At 36.0% G+C, this 27,782-nt stretch overlaps 2 protein-coding genes across 4 annotated transcripts; both read right to left on the bottom strand.

Annotated features, from left to right (window-relative positions):
* Window positions 1–1,349: 1,349 nt before the first annotated feature.
* On the bottom strand, window positions 1,350–21,178 carry LOC149026689 (uncharacterized). 3 transcript variants are annotated; one of them, XM_089155371.1, is made up of 15 exons: window positions 20,878–21,178; window positions 20,265–20,720; window positions 20,008–20,093; window positions 18,231–18,361; window positions 18,041–18,105; window positions 17,699–17,882; window positions 14,253–14,522; window positions 14,031–14,167; window positions 8,566–8,755; window positions 8,319–8,378; window positions 7,972–8,223; window positions 3,763–4,021; window positions 3,473–3,678; window positions 3,259–3,309; window positions 1,350–1,972 (listed from the first exon to the last, which is right to left on the bottom strand). In XM_089155371.1, the coding sequence occupies exons 2-15, from the start codon at window positions 20,333–20,335 to the stop codon at window positions 1,679–1,681; spliced, it is 2,256 nt and encodes a 751-aa protein (XP_089011497.1). In that variant the 5' UTR covers window positions 20,336–20,720; window positions 20,878–21,178; the 3' UTR covers window positions 1,350–1,678. The 3 variants fall into 3 exon arrangements, with proteins under 3 accessions (XP_089011497.1, XP_089011490.1, XP_089011503.1); XM_089155364.1 differs by lacking the exon at window positions 20,878–21,178 and having other exon boundaries at window positions 20,265–20,835; XM_089155377.1 differs by lacking the exon at window positions 20,878–21,178 and having other exon boundaries at window positions 3,473–3,624; window positions 20,265–20,835.
* Window positions 21,179–22,860: 1,682 nt separating this feature from the next.
* On the bottom strand, window positions 22,861–24,246 carry LOC149026688 (plant cysteine oxidase 4-like). The gene is made up of 5 exons (XM_089145550.1): window positions 24,125–24,246; window positions 23,832–23,995; window positions 23,537–23,684; window positions 23,184–23,387; window positions 22,861–23,075 (listed from the first exon to the last, which is right to left on the bottom strand). Exons 1-5 carry the CDS (start codon window positions 24,240–24,242, stop codon window positions 22,972–22,974), a joined length of 738 nt encoding a protein of 245 aa, XP_089001676.1. The 5' UTR covers window positions 24,243–24,246; the 3' UTR covers window positions 22,861–22,971.
* Between the last annotated feature and the right edge of the window lie 3,536 nt (window positions 24,247–27,782).

Below are 27,782 nucleotides of genomic sequence, written 5' to 3'. Positions count from 1 at the left end.
AAAAAAATTGTAATTTACAAAATTTGAGGCCCATATAGAACAAGAAATATTATGAAATGGGACCCAATTCCAGTTGCGAATACACACAACTCAAGGATGTAGGATATCAATTACCCAAAAAAAAAAAAAAAAAAAAAAAAAGGAGGAATTAGGATATCCGTTTTTCATTTGTGTGAGCACTTCAAGGTTGACGAAAAAAGTAATGGGTGTACCAGTTTTAATCAGGGACCACCCTACATAGACTACCAATAACGGAAACTTTCTCTCTTTTCGAAAAAGATAATTCGGAAAAGCATAAATAAATCACAATCGATGTAAGAACCGAAAAAAGGAACTCGTTACACCATGAAAGCAAGCTGTTCTTTTCTCTTCTTTTTTTTTGGCTTTTTTTGGCTAGTTGTTTGATGGGATTTTTTTTTGTAAAATTTTAATCACAATTCTTTGAGAATATTGACTTATAAATGAATTTCAACTATTTGATGTGATGTTGTAACACATTTCACCCATCTACAAAACAAAATAGAGTCCATTTCTTGAGGTAGAGATATCTTTTAGTTTTGGACAAAAAAAAATGAAAGCTTCCAGTGGCCATGGATGAGTTTACCTTATAGCCAAGACCAACCATATATTTATCTCTATATGCGCAAGCAAGTTATATTTCAATTGTATATAAAAATTACTCTATAAAGTCAAAGTGTGCATAGAATGACCTACATGAACCTCAAATTCAAAGAGGGAGAAAAAAGAAATTCCATGATTGTCCTTCAAATGATTTCAACAGAAGTCATCACTGCAGGTAACAAGCTTAGGAAAGCAAAGCAAAGCAAGCAACATAACCTATCTGCTGTCCAACACTAGTGGTCCAAGTATCTACATTTTAACCTCTCTAATGAAGAAGAGCGACACAAAGGAAATGACGTTGAGAGTCTAACAAGGAAATAGGAGAATAACATTAATTACTGCACATCTTTTGAATGCAGTATATCTACAACCTCTCCCCTCTCCCCCTCCAAGAATTACAGCATGTCGGCATAGGATCAGAAAGTTTAAAAATCATTCCGACTTCCTAAGGGCCGTGGTTCGAGTCAGATTTCAAAATTTGGTTCAAATCTCTTCAAATCTCTGGTCATGGTTCAAAAATTAACTTTGGTTGTTTGATTTGGAAGAATTTCGATTTATCCTAAAAAATTGATTGATTAGGTTCAACTTCGCTGAGTTGGGGAACCGTTTCCCCCCCTATCTCCTCCGTTTTGTGAAATGTGATCTCTGCTGAATCTGGGTTCCCCCACGGTAAATCTCCTTTGTGTCCGGTTTGAATCTCGGTGTACCCGGCTAATGTAATCCCATCAAGAACCAAAGGCAGAATCACAATTCATATAAGACAGCTAGCTACCAAATAATTACAAATGCATTTTCAACTAAATAGAATCAATTTTCCTACCTAACTTAATCATAATTTACAATGCTTCAAACATTCAAATTCCCAGATGAGCTCTGCCAAAATCATTTGATATACATGCGACAAGAGTATTCACCTGGCGTAATTATATGTTGCATCCAACCACTGTTCCTTGATTTGAAAATTGGGCCAAGCTGGTGCAAGAGCTTTGCCAAGCTCTTATTTGGAGTGATAGTTACAAAAATAGTCAAGAGGTTAGTGCAGAGTCTTCCATCACGATCATCGAAATAATGCTGGGAAAGACCACATTAGAAACTTCACAAAAATGTCAGTCTCTAGGAACTCAATATGAGCAGCCCGACCAATAAATGTATCCAAGTTCTTCCCATGAGAAGAGGTGTCAAAGATAACATCGCATCGCATGAATGTTCGATGTTCAGAAGAAGAGGGGGAACGTATCTGGTCCAAGCAATTATTTAGCATCTCCGTGAAGATTTTACCTTTCTTGGAGTTGTCCCATGATGATGCCTGGCATAATTCAATTCTAGCAGAGTGATACGGAACATAACCATCCTGAGACAAAGAAATTGTGTCAAAAAAACAAACTGGGCAGAATTAAAAAAAACAAATTGGGCAGAACAATGCTTCTAAGAACAACCGCTGAAACAATAGCCAACTTATCTCCAATCAAGTTGAAGAAGTATCAAAAATAATTTACACAGTTATTTACGATTTATGTGTAAGGTAAATGTCCCCACTATGATGCATACATTTCAACCTAATACGAGCAACAGAAAGGGGAACACAATAGGGTTCAGACCCAGAACCAAAATATTGAAATTGTAAAATTCTTAAGATATGATGATAGGAGTAAATGGCATGTTACAAAATTTATATAACTTTCAAATGTAATTCTAAGTTTTAACCCATAAAGCATTCTCAATTTGGGCTGAAATTTGACCAATGAGAATTATTGAGGTTCTTAGTAATGTCAATATCTCTATAAGTAGTGTCACCATATGGCCACATACTAATGAAAGTTCACCAACCTTGGAGGCATTATCAGCACTTGGATTTTAATGTTAAAAAGAATCCAATTAGAATCCAGTTACGATCAGCCATTCTTCCCTCTCCATAGATTAATTCATGAACCTGAATTTTAAAGCAAAGTCCCTAATAATCAGTTAGTTTTACACCCTTACCTAGTTACCTATATGAGTTTTACACCCTTACCCAATTACCTATACGAGTCATCAGTTTAACACCCAGTACCCAGTTACCCATACGAGTCATTAGTTTAACACCCTGTACCCTGTTACCTGTACCAGTCATTAGTTTAACACTATACCCAATTACTGGCACCAGTTATCAGTTTAATACCCTATACCCAGTTTAATCTACCTTGTGGCCGTATTTATGTAATGCCATTATGCTCACTAGACAAGTGAATATACCCAGCCAAAGATAATGGTCATTCAAATGAGAATAAAGCATATCCAGCCATAAATTCTTTCTTCTTCTTCTTCTTTCTTTTTTTTTTTTTTTTTTTTGGGGGGGGGGAGGGATTTGGGAAACAACAGCTATTTTGTTAAATAGAAAGAAAAGGTTCCTCAACCTGTTTGAAAGAAAAAAAGTCCAATATGTAAGTTTGTGTCATTCATCTGGAAGCGTGACCCCACAAGACCCAATCAGCACCCAGTTCTGTTCAATCTTACTGAACTGAAAGATGAAAGAGTAAGACACACACAAGGGTGCAGGCATAGAGGCCACGCTCCTGGACAAGAAAATTTTTTCCTATTTGACTTTTTACAACCAAAATAAGAGTATGATCAATTAATCGTACATGAAAAGGGTACTACCTGCGGTGAGGACAACAGGATTATGTTCTTGAAGTTCTCCAATGTCTTTTGCTGGAGGAAAAAGACAAAACAGAAAAAGATGAAGACTAAAAGAATTGTAAACCTAAAAGGGGAATAGATCCTCCTTTTTACTTTTGTTTCCATATCAGAATCTACTGTTGTACTTCACTCCAACAGAAATAAAGAAAGCAATGCAGATGATAGCTTGCAGTACCTTGCAAAGCTTGTACAAGAAAGTGTTTTGGAGGTCTGAATCATCAGAGAATGTAAGCTGGTGAATACATTGCGGTCCTCTGAGCTTCTTCAAAACCCAAAGCCCAGAGTTGAATAAAGAGTTGGTGCAGTACAAGTAGCCCAGATGCGGGCCTGATATGGACAAGTATGTATAAAGGTACCTTAGAAATGGCTCCATCATGCCATCTGAGATACTTAAAAGCATGAGATTCAATATTTAGCCAACAAAGCAAAAAAATGAATACTAGGCACCGGACTAAGGAAGCATACCTGTCAAGGCAGTTCTTATAATGAGGTTCCCAATGGAGTGTCCAACAAAGCTAAGCTTGATATTTTTGAATCCTCCAGATCTCGACATTTTATCAATTTTCCTTGTAAGAAAAGAAGTTACTTCTTGAGCCAGTCTAGAACCCATTTCTCTAAAGTCTCCGGATGTTTTGTCTTCATTCACCTCTGACATTAGAAATTCTGCTCCAGGATCCATCAAAATCCATTGATTCCGAACAAGCCGTAAATCAAGATGATGCCCCTAAGTTTGAGTTAAAAGAAAATGAGCCCACCTGAACCATAATACAACACTGAACATACATATACAAACCCCCCCCCCCCCCCCCAAAAAAAAAAAAAAAAAAAAAAGGGGAATACACCCACAGGTCCCACACCAAAATATATGAAATTAAAAAAAGAGGCTATAAGCATTAAATTATCCTAGAAAATAACCCAGGAGATAAGAAAGTAACTAAAGATGCCTCAAATCAAACAGCTTAGGGTAATGCCTTCTCATCAATAAACACCGTATGGGAGGATAAGTAGTGAAATGAAGTATCAAATGCTTCCGAAAAATACAATATGCATAATAATACAAATTGAAAATCCAAGAAACTCAAGAAAAATGTCCTAAATTTGTTACAGGAGAAGTAAAACACCCAATACATTTACAGGATAATGCAATGCGTACATCTAGAAATGACTATTGATACGAGATGTTTTATCAGCCAAAAAAAGAAAAATGATTAGTATAGAATCAATGCCAAAAGAATAAGATCATCATTATGCTCCTGATAATCCATGTATGCCCTAGTTTACCCGTTAGCAAGGATTTAAGTATGACACCATCTTCTTTTACCGCCAGATACTTTTCAGGATCACGGGTATTGATATGGCATAACGAGATGCACATTTTTTTCCTTTTTTTAAAGGTGTTATTACTTAGTATCGGTTGTATCGAGCAATATGATCCAACAAAGCTGATTTCAGAGTCGAAAACAAACTTTTAAGTGTAGCTGTGTATTGCATCGTCTTTTAAGTATCACGGGTATTGATATGGCATAACGAGATGCACATTTTTTTCCTTTTTTTAAAGGTGTTATTACTTAGTATCGGTTGTATCGAGCAATATGATCCAACAAAGCTGATTTCAGAGTCGAAAACAAACTTTTAAGTGTAGCTGTGTATTGCATCGTTGGAATTCAAAATTACCAGTCACAGGGAGAACTAATTTATCCAGATCAGCAGGTCCGATCTGAATCTTCTTTAGAGTTGAAGAATTAATGCTCAAAATCTAGATAAGAGTCTAATGGCTGGATTGCTCTTAACTGAAATTCATGCAAAAGAAGAACCGGATATGGATTAGTAACCATAGGACCTCTTTTTGGTACTTAACCATAGTAGGACTCTTAACAATTGAAGATCAGAATTCAAAATTGATCACAGATTGTGATAGAGAATTTTTTATTGAGAGAAGTAATAGACAGGGATGATATCAGATCAGTACCTCACTGTCAATTCAACAATTCAAGGCAAATCCTGAATGAATTGTATAACAGCAAGGCAGCAAAGGGACAGAATCGCAGGAAACTGAAACAGTACTTGCTTGATTAATGGTGGAAGATGAGAAAAATAATAAATTAATAAGGGAAAAAGGGATCTTGATCAAACACTAGGGATGCTTCACCAATGGAAAAGGAAAGCAGTAATGGCCTTTTCATTAGTCAAAATTTGTGTCTCCCTTACAAGTTACGAGTTACAAACATATATGGAAAGATTCTAAAATATACCCCTGGACTGAAAAGGAAAGTTACAGTAAAATCCTAATCCAGACACATAAAACACCAAATAGCCAAAAAAACATAAGACTAAAGGCCTACCACATATAAAATCCAAGCTAAAGGTTATTTTGTCTCTAATCAAATACACCAGAACCTACGATTAATCTGAAAATCAAGCCTCTAGTGATTCCTAAGATCATTATGTGAAAGAGGAGCATGACTTGGATCAGAGCTTTGTAGATTGTGACGCTACTATGAGTGCGATGTAACAGAAAATTGGGTTTAGTCTGCTCACCTGGAGATTTAAGGACTGACTGCTAATCCACAATGCATCATTTTCTCTCGATTTGTATTGAGGTTTACCATTTTATTGCTACAATTCTACAACCAAGTTAAAGCAACCCTATTCCTCAAAACACATTTTTCTCCTTTGTTGTGATAACGAATTTACTAACTGAAATTTTATTGGACAAATAGCAAAAAAGAATTGTAGACAAAACCATCCATATGAAAACCCTTGGAGGTCATCACCCCCACCCAAAAAAAAGAAGGGGAGGAAGAAGCAAGTTCTCCTAATGGCTCAACCAGACAGGCCAGCCCACCTAAACTCTTCAATCAGCTAAATGGCAACAGCGCCTGATGCGAACAAGGGTCCACCCCCTGGCCGAAACCCTGAAGTGGGCCCCAAGGCCACGCCACTCCAAAATGGCACAACTAGGGGGCTGCCCAAACCCTCCCAAAGGGGTATTTAGGTCAATTTCAGCCCTATTTATCAGCTGGAATTAGTTTTCACGATTATTGAATAAAATTAAGGATTGTAGCCTTGTTGAGGAAGCCTTGTTTAGGTCAATTTCAGCCCTATTTATCAGCTGGAATCCTTTATAGTTTAGGTCAATTTTCAGCCCTATTTAAGAAAAGAAAAGACAAAAAAGTAGTTCACGATTGCCCATGATTTTCCCCTCCCCCAGGGATCAATCCCAAACAACAACAACAACAACAACAATAAGCTTTGTCCAAACTAAATGGGGTCGGCTACATGGATTCTTGCCTTCCAATCAGTTCTGTTTGAGGCCATGCTAGATACAAGACCTAAGCTATGCATATCATTTCTCACCACTTCTCTTAAGGTCATCTTAGGTCTACCCCTAGCTCTTCTAGTTCCTTAACTTCCTTCAATCTGGATTATATCACTTCTCCGTACAAGGGCATTTATAGGTCTCCATTGAACATGGCCGTGCCACCTCAAACGATTTTCCTGAAGCTTATCACTTATGGGAGCAACTCCCAAACCAACTCTAATATGATCATTCCTTATCTTATCGTTTCTAGTATTGCCACTTATCCATCTTAGCATCCTCATTTTTATTACACTGAGTTTATCTATATGATTATTTTTAACAGCCCAACACTCTACACCATACATTATAGCTGGTCGAACGATGGTCCTATAAAATTTTCCTTTAAATTTTAATGGAATACATCGATCACACAAGACCCCGAACGCACCTCTCCACTTCATCTACCCTATTTTAATTCTTTGGGAAACATCATCCTCTATATCACCTCTTTTATTTATGATTGAACCTAGGCACCTAAAATAATCACTCTGAGGAATCCCAAAGATCAATCCCAAAATCATTCCTAAATCTCTCCAAACCCAACCACAGACATCCTTGGGCATCCTAGGGTCAATCTGGATATCACAAGTTCATAACCAAGTTCATACCCATATTGATTTGGTAAAACCCTACTTTCACCTTTCTTCCCAATAGAACCTAACCCATCTGATTCATGATAATTGAGCTTTCCCACAGTAAATTTAGGATCATCCTTGGCACCTTAGATCATCCCATTGACTTTTGGAGATTAGTTGCTAGAAGATTCTGGACAAACCCTCAATTTTGGGGAATCCTTCCAAGAAACCCTAACCCTAAATTTGGTTTTCATCAAACCCCCCCCCCCCCCCCCCCCACAAAAAAAAAAAGAAGGAAATAAAGAAAGGGCCACCTAGCACACGTACAAAAGAAGGTTCCCCACAGGCAAAATCAGCAACCAATCTTACTAGAACACAAAATTCATCACTAAATGAATATAAACATTTTTGGCTCAATTTTTTAGTTTGTCAAATATCATCTTATGTTGGCATAGGGTAATTTCTAGGCTATGATGCACGTATGCCCCCTTTCCTACAAGATTCAGCTAACTAGAGAAGAATCATTTGAACAAGTTCTTATTGTGGTCTTATTCATTAATGATAAATGATAGAAACTTCTGCTAAATCAAAGAGAACCATTTACTTAGCAGGTAGAAGTCTGTGGCAAATGCAACTGGCAATAATAATAGAGACGCCAGAAATAAGCAACTTCTCATCAATAGCACAAATATAAGATCGTTAAATTTAAGCCCTTCATTGCAAGGGGAACAAAGATACCTGAAATCCATGCACAAAGACCACAACCCTCAGAATACGACTTTTAAGTGCACCAGCAGTGGATAACTTGTTTTCAGCCCTAATGCTGGGTTCCATGAGAATGGAAGACGTATCCTTAAAGTCCAGAGAGCTGAAGTAGGAATTGCCACTTGTAGTACGGAATGGGGCATTCACAACCCGTTCCAAAAATAAGAGAGGGACACGCAAAGGATCACCAAAGAGTTGCATATCTTGAATTGACTGGTTGTTTATCTGCTCACAACCAACGTTGTATAAATTTTGAAGTAAATGTGACAGCAAACAAGAAGTTGAAACCAAAGCAATTCATATATGAAAAAATGACTTACTCTCATCTGTGCAATACCCCGTCGATGAAGCTCACCACGTGCAAGTGCAGACTCAGCTGGCTGTATATAAAGTACAAGAGAAGACAACACTTCAGCAATCACTGAGAAATACAATTAACTACTGAGTATTGACCTTATCAAAAAGATGCAAAATGGCCCACATGAGCTAAAACTCCATAGTTATTCTCATATAATTCCTATAGAACTTGTATCAGTAAAAAAGTTTCTGGGCTTGTATGCACATTACATCATCATTTATCTTCTTCGCCAATGAAACTCTCCCACGTACACTATGTTGAGGTGAATCAGTATTTCCACTTCTCAAATAATGATGGGGCATCTGAACCTTAGTGTAGACCATCCATATTGACCACTCTGCTCTACGATCATTGGCCCACCTATCCCGCAGGAATTCCAGTATCTTGATTGTGTTAGCCCTGAAACTAAACCTATCAGCACCTGATCCTATTTTGTGTAGAAAGGGGGGAAAAAATGATGTAGCAGTTAACAAAAGAAATAGAAGCATCAGGTAACGGAAAAAAGCTGTTCCAAAGTTGATAAGCTTCCAGGAAATATATGGTTCACGGTAGATACAGAAGATTCTGAGCCTACTATTGGCAGCTGTAGTTTAGCATAAAACAAAATACCTTTAAAAGCCAGCCATAAAGAAGTTCTCTAGTTGCAGCATGGCAGATATAATCCAAAATCTCATTTTGTTTAGGGTTTCAACTGGTACAAGTTCAGCAGCGGTTGACATGCTGTCTAAGCTTTACAACGCTTTGCTTGGTTCTTCTCTTAGTAACTATCAGTGTGTCATGCCTTTCCCTACTCCAGTGGCCTGTGGTCTCCCCTTGATGCAGTAATTTAGAAAAGTTGTCTAATTTAGATGGGGCTTGAAGTAAGGTACATATGTGTTGGGTGGGCCTACAATAAGGGCGCGACCTCGGAGTCCTAGTCAGAAGAATTGTTGTTTAAGTTTTTATTGATTAATGAAGTAGCTGGTTCATTTAAAGATGTTTTAGGTTACTCCAAATCATGTTGCAAGTCATATTTTTGTGATGTTTATATGCACCTACAAAACCAGCAATTCAGACTCACAAATTCATGAAATAAAGATATTTAGTCTTCTAAATTTAGACTATCAATCCAGTGTTAACTGCTTATTATTGAGACTACCCAACCCCCACCCCCCCCCCCAAAAAAAAGGAAAAAAAGAATGCTTATTTATTTTTGTGGATTGCAAGTGAAAACCAAGACTGAATCCTTAGTGGAACACTAGGTTCTCTTGGATGGTTTTTGGCAGATTCCTTTCCAGTTATCAATATAGCATACATATTTTTCTTTCTTTCTTGAGCAAATTACACAGCATCCACTATATTTGGGGTGAAACTAGTGACCACCCACTATTGTCTCATAAATTACATGGCACCCACATACAAATTACAAGTTACCCACAGTTAAATTTCCTATTAAAATGGATTATAAAATTATCCAAATGCCCTTACTTTTATTTAAAGCATTTAAAATTTGAATTTCAAATTACCTTAATGCCCTCTAGGTAAGGAAATGACAATAATGCCCCCATTTTGATTAAGCAAATGACACTAATACCCTCACTATAAATTTAGTGATTCAAAAGCTGAAGTTAAATTATGAAAATGCCCTCCCTTAAGCAAAATTACCAAAATACCCCAATCTCACTGCCCTAATAGCCACCGGGCTCCCTACCGGAAATTGAAAAACAGAATTAACTAATATAGCCATGACATGTTATGCACCAAGGAATCTAAGGCTACATTTGTTTGCAAAGGTGGGGTGGGAAAAAAAAAAACATGTGGGCCCCATGTGTAGTGGGGTGAGGGAGAAGGAAAGGAAAGGAAAGGAAAGGGTTTTGTGGAAAAGTGATAGTGGTGGGTCCCACTTTTTACTTTTCCAAACTTTCCCACAAAGTCCCACCAAATATGTGGGGTTTTAAAATGGCTTGGGGTGGGAAAGTTGCTCTGCTACATCACCAGACAAGTTTCCTTAATCAAGGAAACTTGTCTCTCACTTTCCCACCCCAAGCAACCAAACAATCTACCATTTTGGGATTTAAGGGAAAAGTAAAAAATCTACACTTTTTTCAAGAATTTTCCCACCCTTTTTTTCCCACCCCACCTTTATTCCAGCAAACAAACGCAGCCTAAAAGAAATAGAACTCACGGATCTGAGCAACAATGAGGTCCTCATTTTCTATCTCATCGGCAGCCCGTAAAATGGCGTCAATGTTCGTATAACTGCCAAGTGACAAAGGAAGATCAGCAAAAATCCCAGTGGATTAGCATTCCACAGATGGGTTTTCAGTCTGATCTCTTTCCTTTGATAAATCATAAATTCTCCTCAACAGCAAACCCACCTCTTGCATTCGGATATTCTCGTAGGGGTCAAGATGGGTTGGGATGAAAACAACAATCAGATCCTGAACAGTAGGTGAAGGTATTCTCGTAGAGAAGCCTTCCACAGATCAGCCTTCCAACAATCAGATCCTGAACAGAGGAAAATCAGCAGAAATCCCAGCAGACTAGCATTCCACAGATGGGTTTTCAGTCCAATCTCTTTCCCTGATAAATCATAAATTCTCCTCAACAGCAAACCCATCTCTTCCATTCAGATATTCTCGTGGAGATTGAGATGGGTTGGGATGAAACAACAATCAGATCCCCAACAGAAAACCCATCTCTTTCAAATTTTAACTTCTTCCTCTACGCTTTCATTTTTTTAACTCCCAGATTTCGGTTTTAGGGTTTCAGATGTAACTTTCAACGAATGAGCTTCTCTATAGGAGCCTTTCTTGTTTGTCTTTTATTTGCATTTTTTCATTAATTGTGAAGTCTTATGGAATCTATGGCTTTAGACTTAAAGTTTCTTCTATTTTCCCTGTTTGAATGGTCAGTTTTCTTGATAGTTTCAGAGGGTTGGTCGGAGAAGACAGGTTTGAGAGAGAGGGAGAGAGAAGAGAGAGAGAGAGAGAGAGAGAGAGAGAGAGAGACATAGTGGGTTGAGTAAGTTGGGGTAATTCTATAATTTTCTTGCCCAAAGGGCATTTACATAATTTCAATTTCAATTTTTGAATTACTTAAATGGTGGTAAGGGTATTCATGTCATTTTTTTAATCAAAATTGGGGGCAATAAAATCATTTCATTGTCCAGAGAGAGACGCCACTATTAGGGCAATTAGATTGGGATATTTTGCTAATTTTGCTTAAGGGAGGGCATTTACGTAATTTGACTTCAGCTTTTGAATCACTAAATTTATAGTGAGGGTATTAGTGTCATTTGCTTAATCAAAATGGGGGCATTATTGTCGTTTCCTTACCCAGAGGGCATTAAGGTAATTTGAAATTCAAATTTTAAATGCTTTAAATAAAAGTAAGAGCATTTGGGTAATTTCATAATCCATTTTAACAGGAAACTTAACTGTGGGTAATTTGCATGTGGATGCCTGTAATTTATGAGACAATAGTGGGTGGTCACCAGTTTCACCCCAAATATAGTGGGTGCCGTGTAATTTGCTCCTTTCTTTATCATCCAAATAATTTCTGGTATAAATCATTAACCTATTACCTATGATTCTACCATTCTACTGGAATTTCATTTTCAATTTTGTTTTCTAGATCAGTTCTCACTGCAGCACTGTTACCGGTGAGTCCATCATGTGACCAATCTCTAAAGTATCAGCAACGGGGTAATATTTTTTAAGGGAAATTTTGAAAGAAACATCATATCATATTGGATATATTGTACCCAACGGATATGCATGGAAATAGTCAATATACTACATTTTTGGAGCACAAGACAATATAAAGCAATACAAAACATGTAGCATCCATCACATCAATGGAGAAAACGTACAACAAGACAAGAAAGCTTCACTGATTAGGAATTAGGAGTACAGATCCTTGCAATGACCAAGTTGGGTGCATTAACTAACTCTCTTTACCTTAGTCTATCGAATTCCATCCCCCACCCCCAAAAAAAAAAAGGAAAAGGAAGAAAGACCTTGATCTGAACACAAAGATCAAGTTTTTACAATTACAAAACCTAACTTTTCTTAAGAAATCTCATTTTCTGTGAAATCTTCCTCAATCTATTGTCTCAAAAACAAATTCATAGACATCGGCCTTCAATGGCTGTATCACTGAGTTATTGGTTGGTAATGACCATTTCAGTACTATCAGCATATATCAATTATCAAGCTGTATCAACCTATACATACAAACACATACCAATACTCTCACAGAACCTTCAACATACATACGTATCAGTTTGCATATCATATCAGACAATTCAGACCTTGTCGGTCAATAGAATACAATACCAACCTACACAGTACACACCATTTCTAAAAGAAGAAGAAGAATGCATGTATATGATAAATTGAGAATCCAGAATCAGTAGCTGCAAATGGAAAAAATGAGAGAGAACAATGGAAGAGGGAGAAAGATCTAAACCCACGAGAGGTTCAGTGTACCCATTGAAAATAGAACTACTTTAAAATAAGGTTTCCTAAAATTAAGGAACCCTATCCTAACAACTCAACACAAACTCTAATGAACTATAACTCTTAACTGACTCATCAAAATGAAAAAATAAAATTATGTCCCTGACCCTAGGATCATGGGGAGCAAAATAAGACCCATATTGAGCCCTAGAAGAGGAGCTTGGAAAATTACTAGAATACCCCTGGAGTATTTGGCCAGCTTTAGGTGTTTGGGTCTGATTATTTTGCCCAATTTTTTTTTTGGGGGAGGGGGTCCAACACTGGATACATCACAATCCCACATCTAATCTTATCCACTGTAAAATATTGCAATAACTGAGAAGTACACTAATAACCTCTAACAAAGGAGTACAAATCATATACCTATCACCTCAGCTACTTTGCTGGTGTATCAATAGGACTACAACTTATAATACTGAAAGGTCTGTGATAAGACCCTGCAATTCCTAATCGATCGAACACCAGAACCAGCTCTATTCTACTCCCTGATTAGCTCAATACACACACACGCACAGAGCACTTGAAAGGTACAAACTGATCTGTAAAGGAAATAGAAATGGCTAAATGCACTAAATTCTCCAACAGAACTCCATTACAGCTCTGAATTCACCCTTCACAATATCCACCCAAGGGTCTTCCACTTCCTGCAAGCAAGCTTGCACAAAAAACACACTAATTCTGTCCTGCCCTTCTCTATTCCCTGCTTTCCTCTTATATAGCTCAATACAAATCTTAACGAACTAGCAAACACCCCCCCCTTTTCCATGTAGGACAGCATGGGAATGGTTGTTCCCAAATAAGAATTTGCCACCTGTCCCTATAGCTAATCCTGTCCCCCACATGTATGGCATTGATCTACTACAACTCCCCTACCCCTACACCCTCGATTAAGGTCCTAACAGTCTGCTCCCAAACAATATTCACTGTTGGTGAATAAGTCTCCTAGGAGCAAGGAAAACAATGTTAACATCCAATTACTTATCCTCCTATTAATTGATTTACTTTCGCACTTTATACAATCAATGTCACTAGATAATGCTTTCTACAACCTATAAATGCAGAAAAAGAAGGGACCAAAAATGCCATACATCCAGTGTGATCTTTACAATTACAACCGTTCTATAATGACAGAATGTACCAAAAGCGCAAAATTAAATATCGAGCGAACGAACCTGTGGAATTCCAGAAATGCATCCCATAATAGTGGAACTTGGTTTGCCAAAGAACTGAAAGCACTTAACAAATTCTCCTCAGTAAGAGACTGCAGCATCTCATCACTTTCAAAATTAATGATGCCATTTGTTTTCCACTACAGGACAGAGAAAACTTTAAGAGATCAACAGAAGTTACAACAACATTATAGTTAGTATTAAGAGTACAGAGCAAGCAGGTACCTCAAAACCATTCTGTTGTTTGCCTGCTCCATGTTTCATTTCCATTCTTACATCTTTGAGTTCAATATCTTCAGCACTCCTATATGCCGGCAAATAGGGGGTAGTTAACTTATTTTGACCCATATTTGAGATAAAATTAGTCAAATCAACTTTTTGATCAATGGCCTTGCTAAGATTCTGTAGTTCTTCTAGAAGTATGTCACGAGCCAATAACAATGCTTTCAGCAATGAAATTTGTTGTGAATTCCCATAAGCCCCTTGGTCCAATGCCTGGAAAGTGAACAATGAAAACTAAGTTATTAACAATCTACAAAATGGATTAGAACTTATGACACAATTTATAAGACAAGAAGGCCAGAAGCAAATGAGGCCATCGGTTGGGACAACTAGGCCAAGATTGGACCAATATGTTTAATTTTGAGTCTATGATTTATATGGGCCATGAGCAATTTTTCTTTCTTTTTGGGTTTTGAGGCAGGAGGTTTTAGGTTTTAAAATTGTAAATGAGCCACTTCTATAAGTCCAATGACTAGGGACTTGAATCCTATATGGGATTAAAATTAGGATCTAGTTCAGTACATCGTAATCTTTATTTGTTTTTGTTCTAGAAGGCTTGACAAACGTTCTACGTTTCAGCCTCTAGTTTCTACTTGAAGAAATTCTAAAATAATTTCTATTTTGAAGAGTAATTTAAAAAAAATTTCTAATTTCTTATCCATCAAAATTATAAATATTAAGTAGGGGGCAAATTACTTGAATGGTAAGATCCATTTGTTAAAAAATGATTGCTGATTTGTGATTGAACACCCTTTACTGCAGGAGTGCAGAGAAAAGCATTGGTGGGATGCTAACAAGAGAGATGATAGCTAAGTTCCATGTGAGAAGCCAACTCCATATCCAACTTAATTACACCCCATCCGCATCTGTTTTATCTTACTGATAAGACCCTGATTAGCCTACGACAATTCCGGCAATAACTTGCAACCAACCCCGCAATTATCGCCATTCCACACATGCACGCATCCTGCAACTCAATGGTATAACAGAGCTGGAGAAAACTGTACAGGGGTCCTTTCTTCTTTAGTTCATTCAGTAGATGGATTCAATTGCATGCAACCCACAAAATGGACTCCCACTGCAATCCAACACCTCCTCTAACCTGAATACCACTCGAACTGCCCCTAACCTGAGAGTCTTCCTCTCACCTGTAAGCAAGCTTGCCTCAAAAAACACTAATTCAATCTCCCCGCCCTGCCTATTCACTATCCCCCCCTATATAGTCCTAACAATTCCCCCAAAATATTTTAACTATTTTGCACATAGGCCAATATAAGAGAGTGATTGCTCCCCTATAGGACGCTGCCCCTTGTCCTGGTTCCCCACATGGCTGTTTTGATATCCTACAACTCCCCTATTCCTACACCCTCAACTTTAGTGTCCTAACATATACCTTTCTGCCCAGATTTTGATCTGCTATTCTATTCACTGATTACTTGTTGCTGTTCTCATTCTCAGTCTCAGAGGACATGCTAGTCCAAGAAGCACCACCATATCACTAATTGAATCTTTAGTAACAGCAATTCTTTGATTTCATGTGGCAGGCAACTTACATACTCTGGCTTCTATTTTGCTTCTACATTTTTTTTTTATATTCCTTCTTATTTTGTCATCTGCTTTTGTTTTCACTTGCTATTCTCCATGTTAGTTTCTATTTTATATTGTTTCTAATCTCCAGTATCTTTTCTTATACCTCAGGGAATTTTATTTTTCTTCAATCGAACCATCAAATTCACTTCAAATTTTGGCACCACATTTCCGTGCAGCTAAAAGCCCTGTGACCCTGATCAGTCTTTGAACAGGTAGTTGATGCTGTTTTGGAGAGTATTAAAGAGACCTGATGTTATAGATCTGTGTAGGCCATTGGTTTCCACTTAGGAAATTAGTTCAACATTAACTTGTTTGCACAAGGATATAAGATTAATACACAGCTCAAGAATGAGGAAGCAACTTCAAAAAGAGAATGATGTGCAATACTCCAGTTTGCTGATCAAACAAAAAGGCACAAGAAGCTGAACACTATGAAATGATGAAATCCCACTGATCAGGCTTAAGTATTGAGACCATAACCAATTTCTTATTATTATCAATCTAATTTGATTATTGAAAATAAAAAAATAATAATAATAATAAAATAATAAAACACACTTTTAGTCTTCATATATATACATGGACCAAAAAGTCGTTTGAGGTGGCATGGTCACATTCAACAGAGGCCTTTAAATGCCCCTGTACAAAGAAGCGGTTTAATCCAGATTGAAGGATTTAGAAGAACTAGGGGCAGACCTAAGATAATTTTACAAAAAAGTAGTGAGAAATGATATGCATAGCTTAAGCCTTGTATCTAGTATGGCCTCAAATAAAGCTCATTGGAAGGCAAGAATCCATGGCCAACTCCAGTTAGTTGGCACAAGACTTGTTGTTCTAGTTGTCATCATATATTTACATGGACCAAAAACCAACCAGTACCTCAACCAACTAACTAATTCCACACACCAGTCCAGAGAAACAGAGGGAAAGTCAAAACTAAAGTTGATGAAAGTGAGAGCAGTCGATATTCCAAATTAAGGTGCCCACATTTGAAATTACAAAAGCAATGCTGCGGTAATGAATTTCCATATCCTATTGAAAATATATCATATGCATTAGAAATCTCAAGAACGTAAAAACAAGCATCTTTATGGTTTCCACAAAACTCCGATGAACATAACTCAAAACAATGTTGTTATAGTCCCCACTATTGGATGAAGACGGATTGATACGAAAAAGGGCTAATCAGTGGAAGGCAGGACATATCACAAATCTAAGCTAAGACAAGCCCAAGATTTCACCAGCTAAAAGCCTGAAACCGTTTAAGTCACAGCTCTTATGTACACAAATTTTAGATGGACACCTAAAATTTTCTGATCCTTAAGAATTTTATCTTTCTACATGCAGTTAGCAATTTTCCTTGAAAAACTTCTAGTCAATACTAAATAAATAAGTCAGAATACCAAGATTTGAATCCCTACAAGGAAAGAAAAGAAAAGGGAGGGAGAGGGGAAGAAGATAAGAGAAGCAACAGATACAAAAATCAACTGCATGATAAACATAATATCAGACGCTTAGCAAGGGTGTAGGCTATAATTGCACTGTGGTCTCAACAAGGTATGTAAAAGTCAAACCATCAAAATAGAAGTGGATTCAACTGAAAGAAAAACATACTTGATTGGACTTATCACAATTTTCATGAGCAACATCTTCCACTGTAAGAGAAATGCTGAAATACTCCAATTTCACAAGTTATTCTAACAATTTAACATAGTATGATTTTAGAAATGCAAACATAATGCATATAGACATTTGTATATATGATAGAAATGTTACTGACACCTGGCCAACCTGGGTACCTTCGTTGGAGGAGTGAATCCAGTATTCCGGAGAGTGACATGTACAGTAAAATCAACAAGTACTGCATGGAAACTGTCAAAATGAACAGGGCAATATGAATGCAGACCCAGAAGGGCTTTGGGAGGTATCCGGAATTCATGAATGGCTGCAGGAAGTGCACCCAAAGATGCATTGAAGTTAAACCTGCACTAATTGTATTCTCATCAGCTTGGATTTAGAAATTACTTTACACAAAGTTAACTATTTCCCATGGAAATTACCAATCATGCATGGGCTAGGGAAATGAAGAAATGGAAAGTGGTGGAAATAACTAAGTATATGTAGACAGTTGGGATACTAACCCATTCTCCAATACTGGGGAATGCAGAAGCTCAAATTTCAAAACCAGAGCAGATGTCGCAGGAGCCTTGAGATCAATCAAAAGCCACACACACAAAAAAAAAAAGGCCAGATTGCTGAGACATTCTGAACGTTCCAGTTATCTTAAAAAATTCCAAATGTCTGAAATAGAACAGGCAAGGGAAGAAATACCTCAAATTCCCCAAGACGTAGGCCAAAAGAGATCATAATAGACAGAGGAATGTCCTGCCTAGCATACTTGATCCTAAAAGGCTGTGTCGAAAAACCATTGTCCTCAATGCTCCATATCCCAACGTTATTATCTGACCCCAAATCAGAAATTGCATTATAACCCTCCCAGGTGTCAATATTATTGTCCCTATCTGATCTAAGCATCCCAAGAGTATAGAAAGCTTACTAAATTAAAAACACGTATTTTAGATTGTGTTATTTTTGTGACTGAACTAAGGTACAGAACCAAGTGTGTAGAGAAATGACTTAAAGGAAACATGCAAAGGTGATTAAAAAAATCCAGAAAGATTAGGCAACTTATGCAATTCTACTAGTATGTGATATTCAAGCAAAAACAAGTAATGCTTAAAATCCCTTAGTGAACAAACAACTGAGACTTTAACATTCTGAACGATGGGATTGATGCTGAGAATTTACTACTAAATAATAAGTCCACAACTATCAAAAAAGGCCATGACTAGAAAAATTAACCTGAGTAACTTTATCCGTTTTGCAATATATAGTTCCAAAGGAGATAACAACATATGACCAAAGAAGCTGCACAGAAAATAAGATGCCATAGGGAAAATCTATAAAGATAAAATGCAAGAACACTATCATTTTTATCATGGCCATGAATGCAAGAAAGGTGAAGACAGCAGAAGAGGGAACCAAAGGTTCAAATTAGTGAAGCCTTATTCAGATGAAACAACAGATCCATTAAAATAAATTAAAAATAAAAAATTAAAAGGTAAACACAGTGCTGAAAGCTTCTGCACAAGCAGAGTCCTAGGGGGCATTTTCCTATGCAGCCTTAACACATAAATCTTTGCTGAGAGGCTGTCTCAACACCTTGACCTCAGGCCATAACTGTGGCCCGCCACCACCCATTTTGCCAAAGCCCACTCCTCATGAAATGAAAGATCCATGCAACATAAAAATAAATAGAACGGCCATGTCTAAGTAGAAGAGCCTAATTGACAAAGGAAGGTGTGTCCAAGCTATCAGTGTGCCATAATCAACAGAACCTTCTACTTTTTCACTCTTAAAAATAAAAAACAGTCTATTTCAAACAAACAGGATTAGATGAAGAGAGAAATGATAAGCAACTGATGTGTTAGAGCACATCTTCTCCAGTTCCAATAGTTCAGAGGTTGAGAAAAGGGAAATGCATTTCAAAAAATAAGAGTTACTTATCAACACATTATGATAATCAGACAGTGTGGAAATAGAAGAATTATGAAGAGGACCCATTCTGGCGAGAAATCCTCTTCTATACTCTATGGTGATGTACTTGATGATTGTTTTGAGGAAACATGGTACAAAATCTTTTTCTGCTTGATTCACAAGGGCTGTCAAAATCTGGGATGCTCTAAAGCCCTTCTTTAAGCTGCTTGTTTCATCACAGAAACTTATGCCGGGAATAGAAAACCATTAGAGTGCAAGACCAAGTTCAAACATTATCAAATTGTTAGTTTCTCAAGTCTTTCCAGGACGCAGCAGAAACATATTAAAGTCCGAGAATGGATATCTAGTTTAGAATTCGAGTACCATCAGTTTGAGTAGTCTAATAGCAAAAAATATTACAAAGTAATGTGACACTTCTTCTTCCAAGTATCATATTACCTTCAAAATGATCTTACGGTTTTTGAGAGGTCTTCTAAAGTCTTAACAAGTGGGTGGATACACATACGAACACAAGCAAAAGAGAAGCCCAGATAGATTCAGACGGAAGTACCTTCATACTGAAGGAATCTCGCAGTGGTTCCAGCAAAGGTGTATTTATCGTCCTCCCATCTCATTTTAATTTTAATTTGGTACCATCTGCAATTGGAAGCAGGGAATGCATTACTCGATTTTGCAAAGAATCAATCATCAGCTCATGAGAAGGACGTTCCTTGTAAACGAGACATTCTTCGACTTCCATAAGAAAAGCACTAAGAGTCCTAGAACTTGAACCAAAGAAAAGTAATCAAATGAGCAGAGAATTCATACCCTTGTTGGAAAAGGTCGAGATTATGAAACCTGTGTAAGTAGATGGCTATTTCCTGCACCGTTTTAAACATGGCGAGGCAAGCTTACAAGGTTTTCTCTTTGAACTAAGCAGCCTATTTGTAAACGGGATCTTATCATGCAGACCGATTAGAAACTGGAGACGACGACAAGTAAGTTATTCACGTCCCAAACTCTCCCTAAAACTTGCATTCCTCCCCTCTTCTCAAACAATCTGAAAACCAAGGTCTCCAAAAAATTCCTAAACCTCCTTCCTCGTTCTCCAAAACGGACAGGTAACCTTCCTGAAACGTCGTCATCTCATGAAGAATAGCTTAATTAAACAAGATAGAAACAGGAAGCAGAAGCAGGTTCGAAACCAGTCTCTATTCAACATCTGCCAAATCTTGTGGCGACATCTCTATAGAAAAAGGGTTTTCCGAAGACAAGGAAAACATACTGGAAACCAGGAAAAAAAGTCAGTCAGGTTCCATTCCATTTCTGCTGCGCAGGGCGATCACCAACATCTTGCGATCACGTTCTGATAGATTATAAGCAGAGAAGAGACAATGCTGCACTTTTTTTTTTTTTTTGGTAGAAACAATGCTGCACTTACCTCATCAATATGGCATCCAGTCCACCAAACCCCTTGATTATTTATTCTCGTAATCCAAACTCCAGAATCCAGATACGAAATTTGAATGGGCGCAAATCTAAAAACGCTGCGTGAAATTTGTTACTGCTCGAAGAATAGTCGGCAATGGCGAATTTCTTTTTTTTCCTTTTTTCCCTCTGGGGTGAAATATATCAAAATCCTTTTATAGTTGAAGAACGAATGTTTTTTACCAAACAGGAAAAAGATGAAGGTGAGTTGATGAGCTGGTCTCGTCTTGCGAAAAGTGGTCATTCCATTCGATGACCCAAAGTTGTTGGTTCAATTGCCAACAATTTCGCCTACAATCTCTCTTCATTACCTTTTCACTTCTTTCCTCTTCTTATATTAGACAGGATTATCTGTCTGTGCATAAAATGCTACATATGAGAAAGTCATGGAGACTACAATATAACAATGGAGATTATAATTTATACACGTGGCAATAATAAAAAAAATGATTGGCATAAATGTGAATTATTGTGAAACTTGTATTTAAGTTTGTATAGCTGGGAAGTTGATCCCTTCTTCCATTTGATCCTCGAAGTCTTTTGCATATAACTTGTTTTTCTACAAACCCTACTCAAAACTAAAATGTTACAAACCCTTCCCTCAATACTCCTACATACTTCAATAGAGTTAGCTTTATATTAACCATAACAATAAATTTATCTTTTTACCTTAACTTAATAAATTCACTAATATTTCTAATATAAAAATTACTATGGGAAAATTTTCCTATCATATTAAAGAAAAAATACTTAATAAGACATTTTTAAAGAACTTTTATAATTTTACTCAAATAAATTCTACTTTTTAAAATAGCTATCGTGATAATTTTGGATTCACATCCTATGTAATTCCCTTCCCTACAATTCCCTGTAATTCCCTCATAGGATTATGCCATGTGGCATTCAAGTAATCCAACGGTTATCTAATTTAAAATAAATTTGAATTTTATTTAAACCCACCCATAAATTTGAATTTTATTTAAACTCTAGTTTGTTGGGTAACCTTTGGATTACTTAAATGCCACATGGCACAATCCTATGAGGGAATTGCAGGGAATTGTAGGGAAGGGAATTACAGAGGATGTGAATCCGATAATTTTTTTGTCCAACTATATTCTAGCATGAGCTATAAAATACAGGACGACTTTTCTGTGAGGGCATTTCTATATTATCAACGTCAACTTTTCTTGCAGTTCATTTACACAGGAGAACAACGTTTAAATTATCCCACGATATCATACGATACTAGCTGATACGTATCCATATTTGACCCTACCGATACAATACATCTCTCCATTAAATTACACTAAAATATATTAGCCAGAGCGATATAATACTCGATACAAGACGATACGTCTCTTAAAACCACCTGACCGATACCAATACTTTAAACCTTGCAAGAGAAGCAACTGAGGTAACATATCGTTGCCATATGTGTTACCTTTGCACTTGCCTCTCCACTTTCTTTTTTCTATTAAGTTTTTTGGGAAATCAAGCTTTGGTATTGCGTTCTATTGCAGAGGAACGAGGTCTGACAGGCTGTGGAGACCCCGATTTTTCCACCAAGATTCAAGGAGTTGTTCTTCAATGAATTCCACAAACAATTAATGCACTGAAACGATGATTCATGTTGAACGGGATGAATTCATAAGACAGAGACACTGCTCCCCAGTGCCGTCTCTTGTTAGAGATTCTCTCCCTGTCTAAATCTAGAATTTCTTATAAATTTATGGATTGTTTCAAAAAGATGAAAACTGGAATTGAAGAACAAAGTAAAAGAAAGGAGAAAGGACTAGCTCATCCTGTTGAAACATTTCTTCCCCCAGATTGATGAGAATCACTTTAGAAGAGATGAAGGGGCTTGTGGGTTTTAGAGAACATTTGTCATTAACGGCCATTACAAGAAGTGGCTGATCAGCCTTCCATGTGTGTCGAAGTCTATGTTATTATGAGACTAACTGAGCCCCCCATTTGAACTTGTTCTCTATATGCATGTACAGGAGTTATATATACAGTAAATTAAAGAAGCTCTAAACTCCAAATGATTTCAACAGAAGTCATCACTGTAGGTAACTAGTTTAGGACCGAGATATGGTGCCCCAACAACAACTAGATCATCTGGTAGATCTCTTTCCTCCAATACTGCATAACCTATAAACAGAAAATTCCAATTTAAGAACAGAACAACAAATGATTGAGCAAGTTTTCCATGATCACATGAAGCCAATTGAAAGGCCTGCTTTCAAGTATAACACATACCGCAAAGAGATGGAATGAAGATCTCAGAAAAATAAGTAGCTGGTCTGCCGAATTCTTCAGAGTATGGTGGTGACAACACATCTAAAATGGCACAAGGAGTCAAGGCAGTGAAGGAGTGTATGTTTCCACCACTCCTAGGGAAGAGAACTGTTGATTCACTTGGAGCTTTCATAATGCCATCCATAGCTTTAGCTGCTAATCCAACTGCAAGCCAAACCCAATATATATGATTCAATAAAATGATCGAACGATGCAATCTTAAACTAATTAGATCTACAATTAGTCCTCTTTCCCTGCTAGTACACCTTCCTCAATCAAATTACTTATAATTTAGAACTTAACTGCTTGCTCACCTGTTCTATAGTTATTTGACTTCTCCACCTTCACCCAATCATATGCTTTAACATAGACAGAACCGTAGAGAAGTTTGCTTAGCACTGTCATCCTTGGGTGATCATGAAGAGGAAATTTCGCTCCCGCGGGGAAGCAGAAGATGCCAATCTGCTTCCGTCAAGAATAAAACACCCAAAACATGAAAAATCCATTAATGGGGCTGCGAGAGGTAATTCTATAGTACATCATTGATCTGAATTCGCAAACAGATACACACATACACATTAACACACAAAGAGAGACAATTTTACTTACAGAAAAGTGGTTGTTTTCATAGATGTGAATGTAGGTGATTTCTGAGACACCTTGCCCACAAATCAATCCATCACAAGCCTCTACACCTGACGACGTTGCTGTTGGCAGCAGAGATCCATTTATGTTGAATTCATGAATGCCGACATCTATGGCTTCTATGGTATCTGATCACAGTAGCAGCAGAAAAGAATGGGACATCCACTTCATCAAGACCATCAACACAGACAAAAAGCATTGCTTCAAAAGAAAAGAAAACAAGAAAACTGATTAAGAAGATTGAATTAATGGTATACCTAAGAAATTCTTCAGCCATTGAATCTTTTGGAAGGTTGGAGTTTCCTCCTTTGTGAAAATAGCAGCACAGGCATCATAGAGACATTGTATTTTGCTTCTATCCATTGTGTAGTTCATTGTGTTTTGGTTTTATCCTTTTGTTGAGTAACTTCTCCTCAGGAAGACTAACCATATATAAGGGAACATATATAGGTGAAAGAATTCCAGGTTAAGATATGTAGCACTGTATCAACGAAACCAGTGGCCTGCTTCACACTCTGGACTTTTCTATGGGCCAGTCCTTGGTATTTCCAGAATTGTTTACCTTCAAACCGTAAGCAAAGTATCTATATCCATGGGTTTAGCTAGCCCATCAGTCACTTTTCCTTACACACTAGAAACAATTAGAATGCCCTATGAAAGGTCAAAACCACGGCTGTGGTTTCCTGTTTTTAGACTTTGATCAAGGAGAAAGAACAAGGAACTAGAAAAAGAAGTTGATAATTATGGCTTTATTCTCCTTTAGAACTCATGGAACATGACGTCCCATGCATGAGCTTTCATGTAGAATATTTAGGCTGTGATGGGTAACTGTTAAAACCCTCAAATCAAATCCACAAGTTGAAGAATATTTAATTCCATCGTTTACTTCTTTAGTGGTGCACAGAAAGCCTGGATCACCATTAGAAACAGAAACAGAAACTATGGTTCCTCCATTGGTTAACTTCAGAAACGGTCGAAGAATAAGTAGGCTTCAAATGTGAAAGGAATCAAACCCATCACTGACTTAGGTTTCGTTTTTTGCTTTTTTGGTTTTCTGGTATTGTTAAATGACTGACTTTGGTGGAAAACCTAAAATAGAAGCGTTGGAATTTTCGTTACTTATAGAATAATATGTTTGGAATCTTTGTGCTGGTCAACCGTTGATTACTGCGAGATTTTATATCCCACAGGCTGTGATCACATTTGGATAGCGTTTGGTACAGATTCTCAAAAAGGATTTTCTATTTTCTTCTTTTAGATCTTACCAAAAAAAAATCTTCTTTCAGAATGCATTTTAAGAATAAGGTTCTCAAAAAGGATTTTCTAATTTCTTGAATGCTTCCTATTCATGGATATGTCAGTATTCCATTTTAAAAATAGAAAGTTTGAAACAATTAAGACTTCTTGGACGATTGGATGTTTGGGTTTTAATACATATTGTGTATATCTGTATGCACGTGTATTTAAGGGCATGTTTGGTTACATGAATCTAGAGATTTCAAATCTCTGGATTCATGAAATCTACAGATTCACGTTTTTAGTGTAAAAAGGTGAATCTGTAGATTTATGGGTAAGGGGTGAAATCCAGAGATTTCAAAAAAGCTATACAATTGTACATTCACAAAAATCATGTCGATCAAATAAATTTTTAGGATGAATTCACAGATTTCATTCCACAACCAAACACTTAATTTTATAAATTATAACTCCATAGATTTGAAGTCTATAGATTTGAAATCTCTAGATATTTGAAATCTCCAGACTCATGTAACCAAACAGGCCCTAAAATAATTAAGAATTCGTAATTGAAATGATAATTGATACCAAAAAGAGCCTTACAGTATTAAATTTCTCTCATTCATAAATATTTTCTTAATAAATAAAACAAATATCCTATTTAAATTATCATTCTCTATTATGCATATTTAAAAGAAATAAGTACAAGAATTCATTATTGGTAAATAATGAAAAATGGTTTGGTGAATTTTGTCGAAAATAAATTATAAAATGAAAAATAAATTTAGTGTCAAACTAAAAAATTGTTAGAAAATGATAGTGAGCAAGTAAGAAAAGAAGGAAAAAGTTTGGTTTTTATAAAATAATGTGTATAGACTATTTTACCATCATCTTAACTATAAAATTTTAAGTAAACTTGCACATAAATGAAGAGAATGAAATTCTCACCATAATCCATAAAATAAAATTAATAATAATAATAAACAAAAAGCCTATTATAAATTATGAATTTTATTATTATTTTAAATAAAAATAAAACTAATAATAGATGTCAAACAATTTAAAATAATGAAGAATTCTCATAATTGAGAATGATAATTGATACCATAAAAAGCCTTAGAGTATTAAGTTTCCCTCATTCTTAAATATTTTCTTAATAAATAAAACAAAGAAAAAAAAAAACAAATGACAACACCTTGTAAGATAGAGAGTGGTAGAGAATAACTAGTTCCAAGAGATTTTCTAAAAAATAGTAAAATCTTTTATTTTTTCAAATGAAAATTAAATGATTTTAATAAATTAATTGGTCTTGTGTACTTGTTTTTCTTTTTTTTTATTCTTCGTTGTTTCTATTCCAACAAAGCCAATATTCAATATGGAAAGAATGGTGAATGGTGAGAGATATAATGGAGCACTATTGTTTTTTCACCACATATATTGTGTGAGACCTACAAATGGTTGGTCTTTATATTATTTTATCATATTTAAAATATAAATAAATTATTAGGAGCACTAAAATATATGTAACATAATTACAAATAAATGGAAAAAAATATTAAAATAAAGAATGGGAAAAAGAATTATAAAGATTTGTTGAAGTCTATTAACTTAAAAAATTCATTAATAGTGACTAGTGACTACTCAATTTTAGGAGTACATTAGATTAAAAAAAAAAAAGGACTATTTTAAGTAGTTAAGATTTGATAAGAAACTTTTTTTTATTATAAAGGATCGAAATTTAGAGGAAAAGTTTATGAATCCTAAGTTTTTGATTAGATTTTTAATTGTTTATTCTTTAAAAAATTAAATTTTAATTATAACCTTTAGATAATTGTTAAGAATGTACTTTGTACCTTTAGAGGTTGTTAGAACTCTCAAATCCACTAGCAAGAGAATATTTAATTCCAATGTTTACTTCTTTACAAAAAGCCTTAGAAACAGACACTATGGTCTTCTATGGGCTAACATAGGAAACGGTCAAATAATAAGTAAGCTTCAAATGTGAAGAGAATCTTGGGACAACTTGAGTTGAATAGTAAGCCATCACTCACTTTGGTTTTGTTTTTTGTTTTGTTTTTTTTTTTTTTTTTTTTTTTGTTTTTTTTTTTTTTTTTTTGGGCTAAATGACTGATTTTGGCAATAAAAAAAAACAAAAATAGAAGTGTTGGAATTTTGATTTTAGTTTTTTATTTGTTGGTAACTGGAATTTTGGTTATCTGCAAGATAGTATGTTTGGAATCTTTGTGCTGGTCGACATTGATTACAAGTTATGCCATCTTAAGAGATTATATTCCACAGATTGTGATTGCATTTGAAATGTGTTTGGCAGGTATTCTCAAAATAGATTTTCTATTTTCTCCTTTCATAATGCCCTTTACGTTGGAGTTTTAATGTGTATTGTATATCATCATGTAATTAAAGTTTACATATAATTATAATTAGAATAAATTTTGAATACACTTCTAATTATATGAAGAATAGAGTGAAGTTTAATTTCATAATCCATTTAAAAATAATAATTTCCCTAATTCATAAATATTGTCCTAATGAATAAAATCAAGAAAAAATAAACAAAGAATAATACTAAATAATGGTAGAGAATAACTAGTTCTGAAAATAATGTCCTAATTAATAAATAATACTAAATTTTCTCAGATGAAATTTAACAAGTTTAATAAA

The sequence above is a fragment of the Hakea prostrata genome, chromosome 1 (genome assembly GCF_041222555.1).
Source record: "Hakea prostrata isolate BN-2017 chromosome 1, UWA_Hpros_2, whole genome shotgun sequence".
NCBI lineage: Eukaryota > Viridiplantae > Streptophyta > Magnoliopsida > Proteales > Proteaceae > Hakea > Hakea prostrata.
The sequence above is the reverse complement of the archived record's forward strand: the minus strand, read 5'-3'. Positions and strand labels throughout refer to the sequence as shown.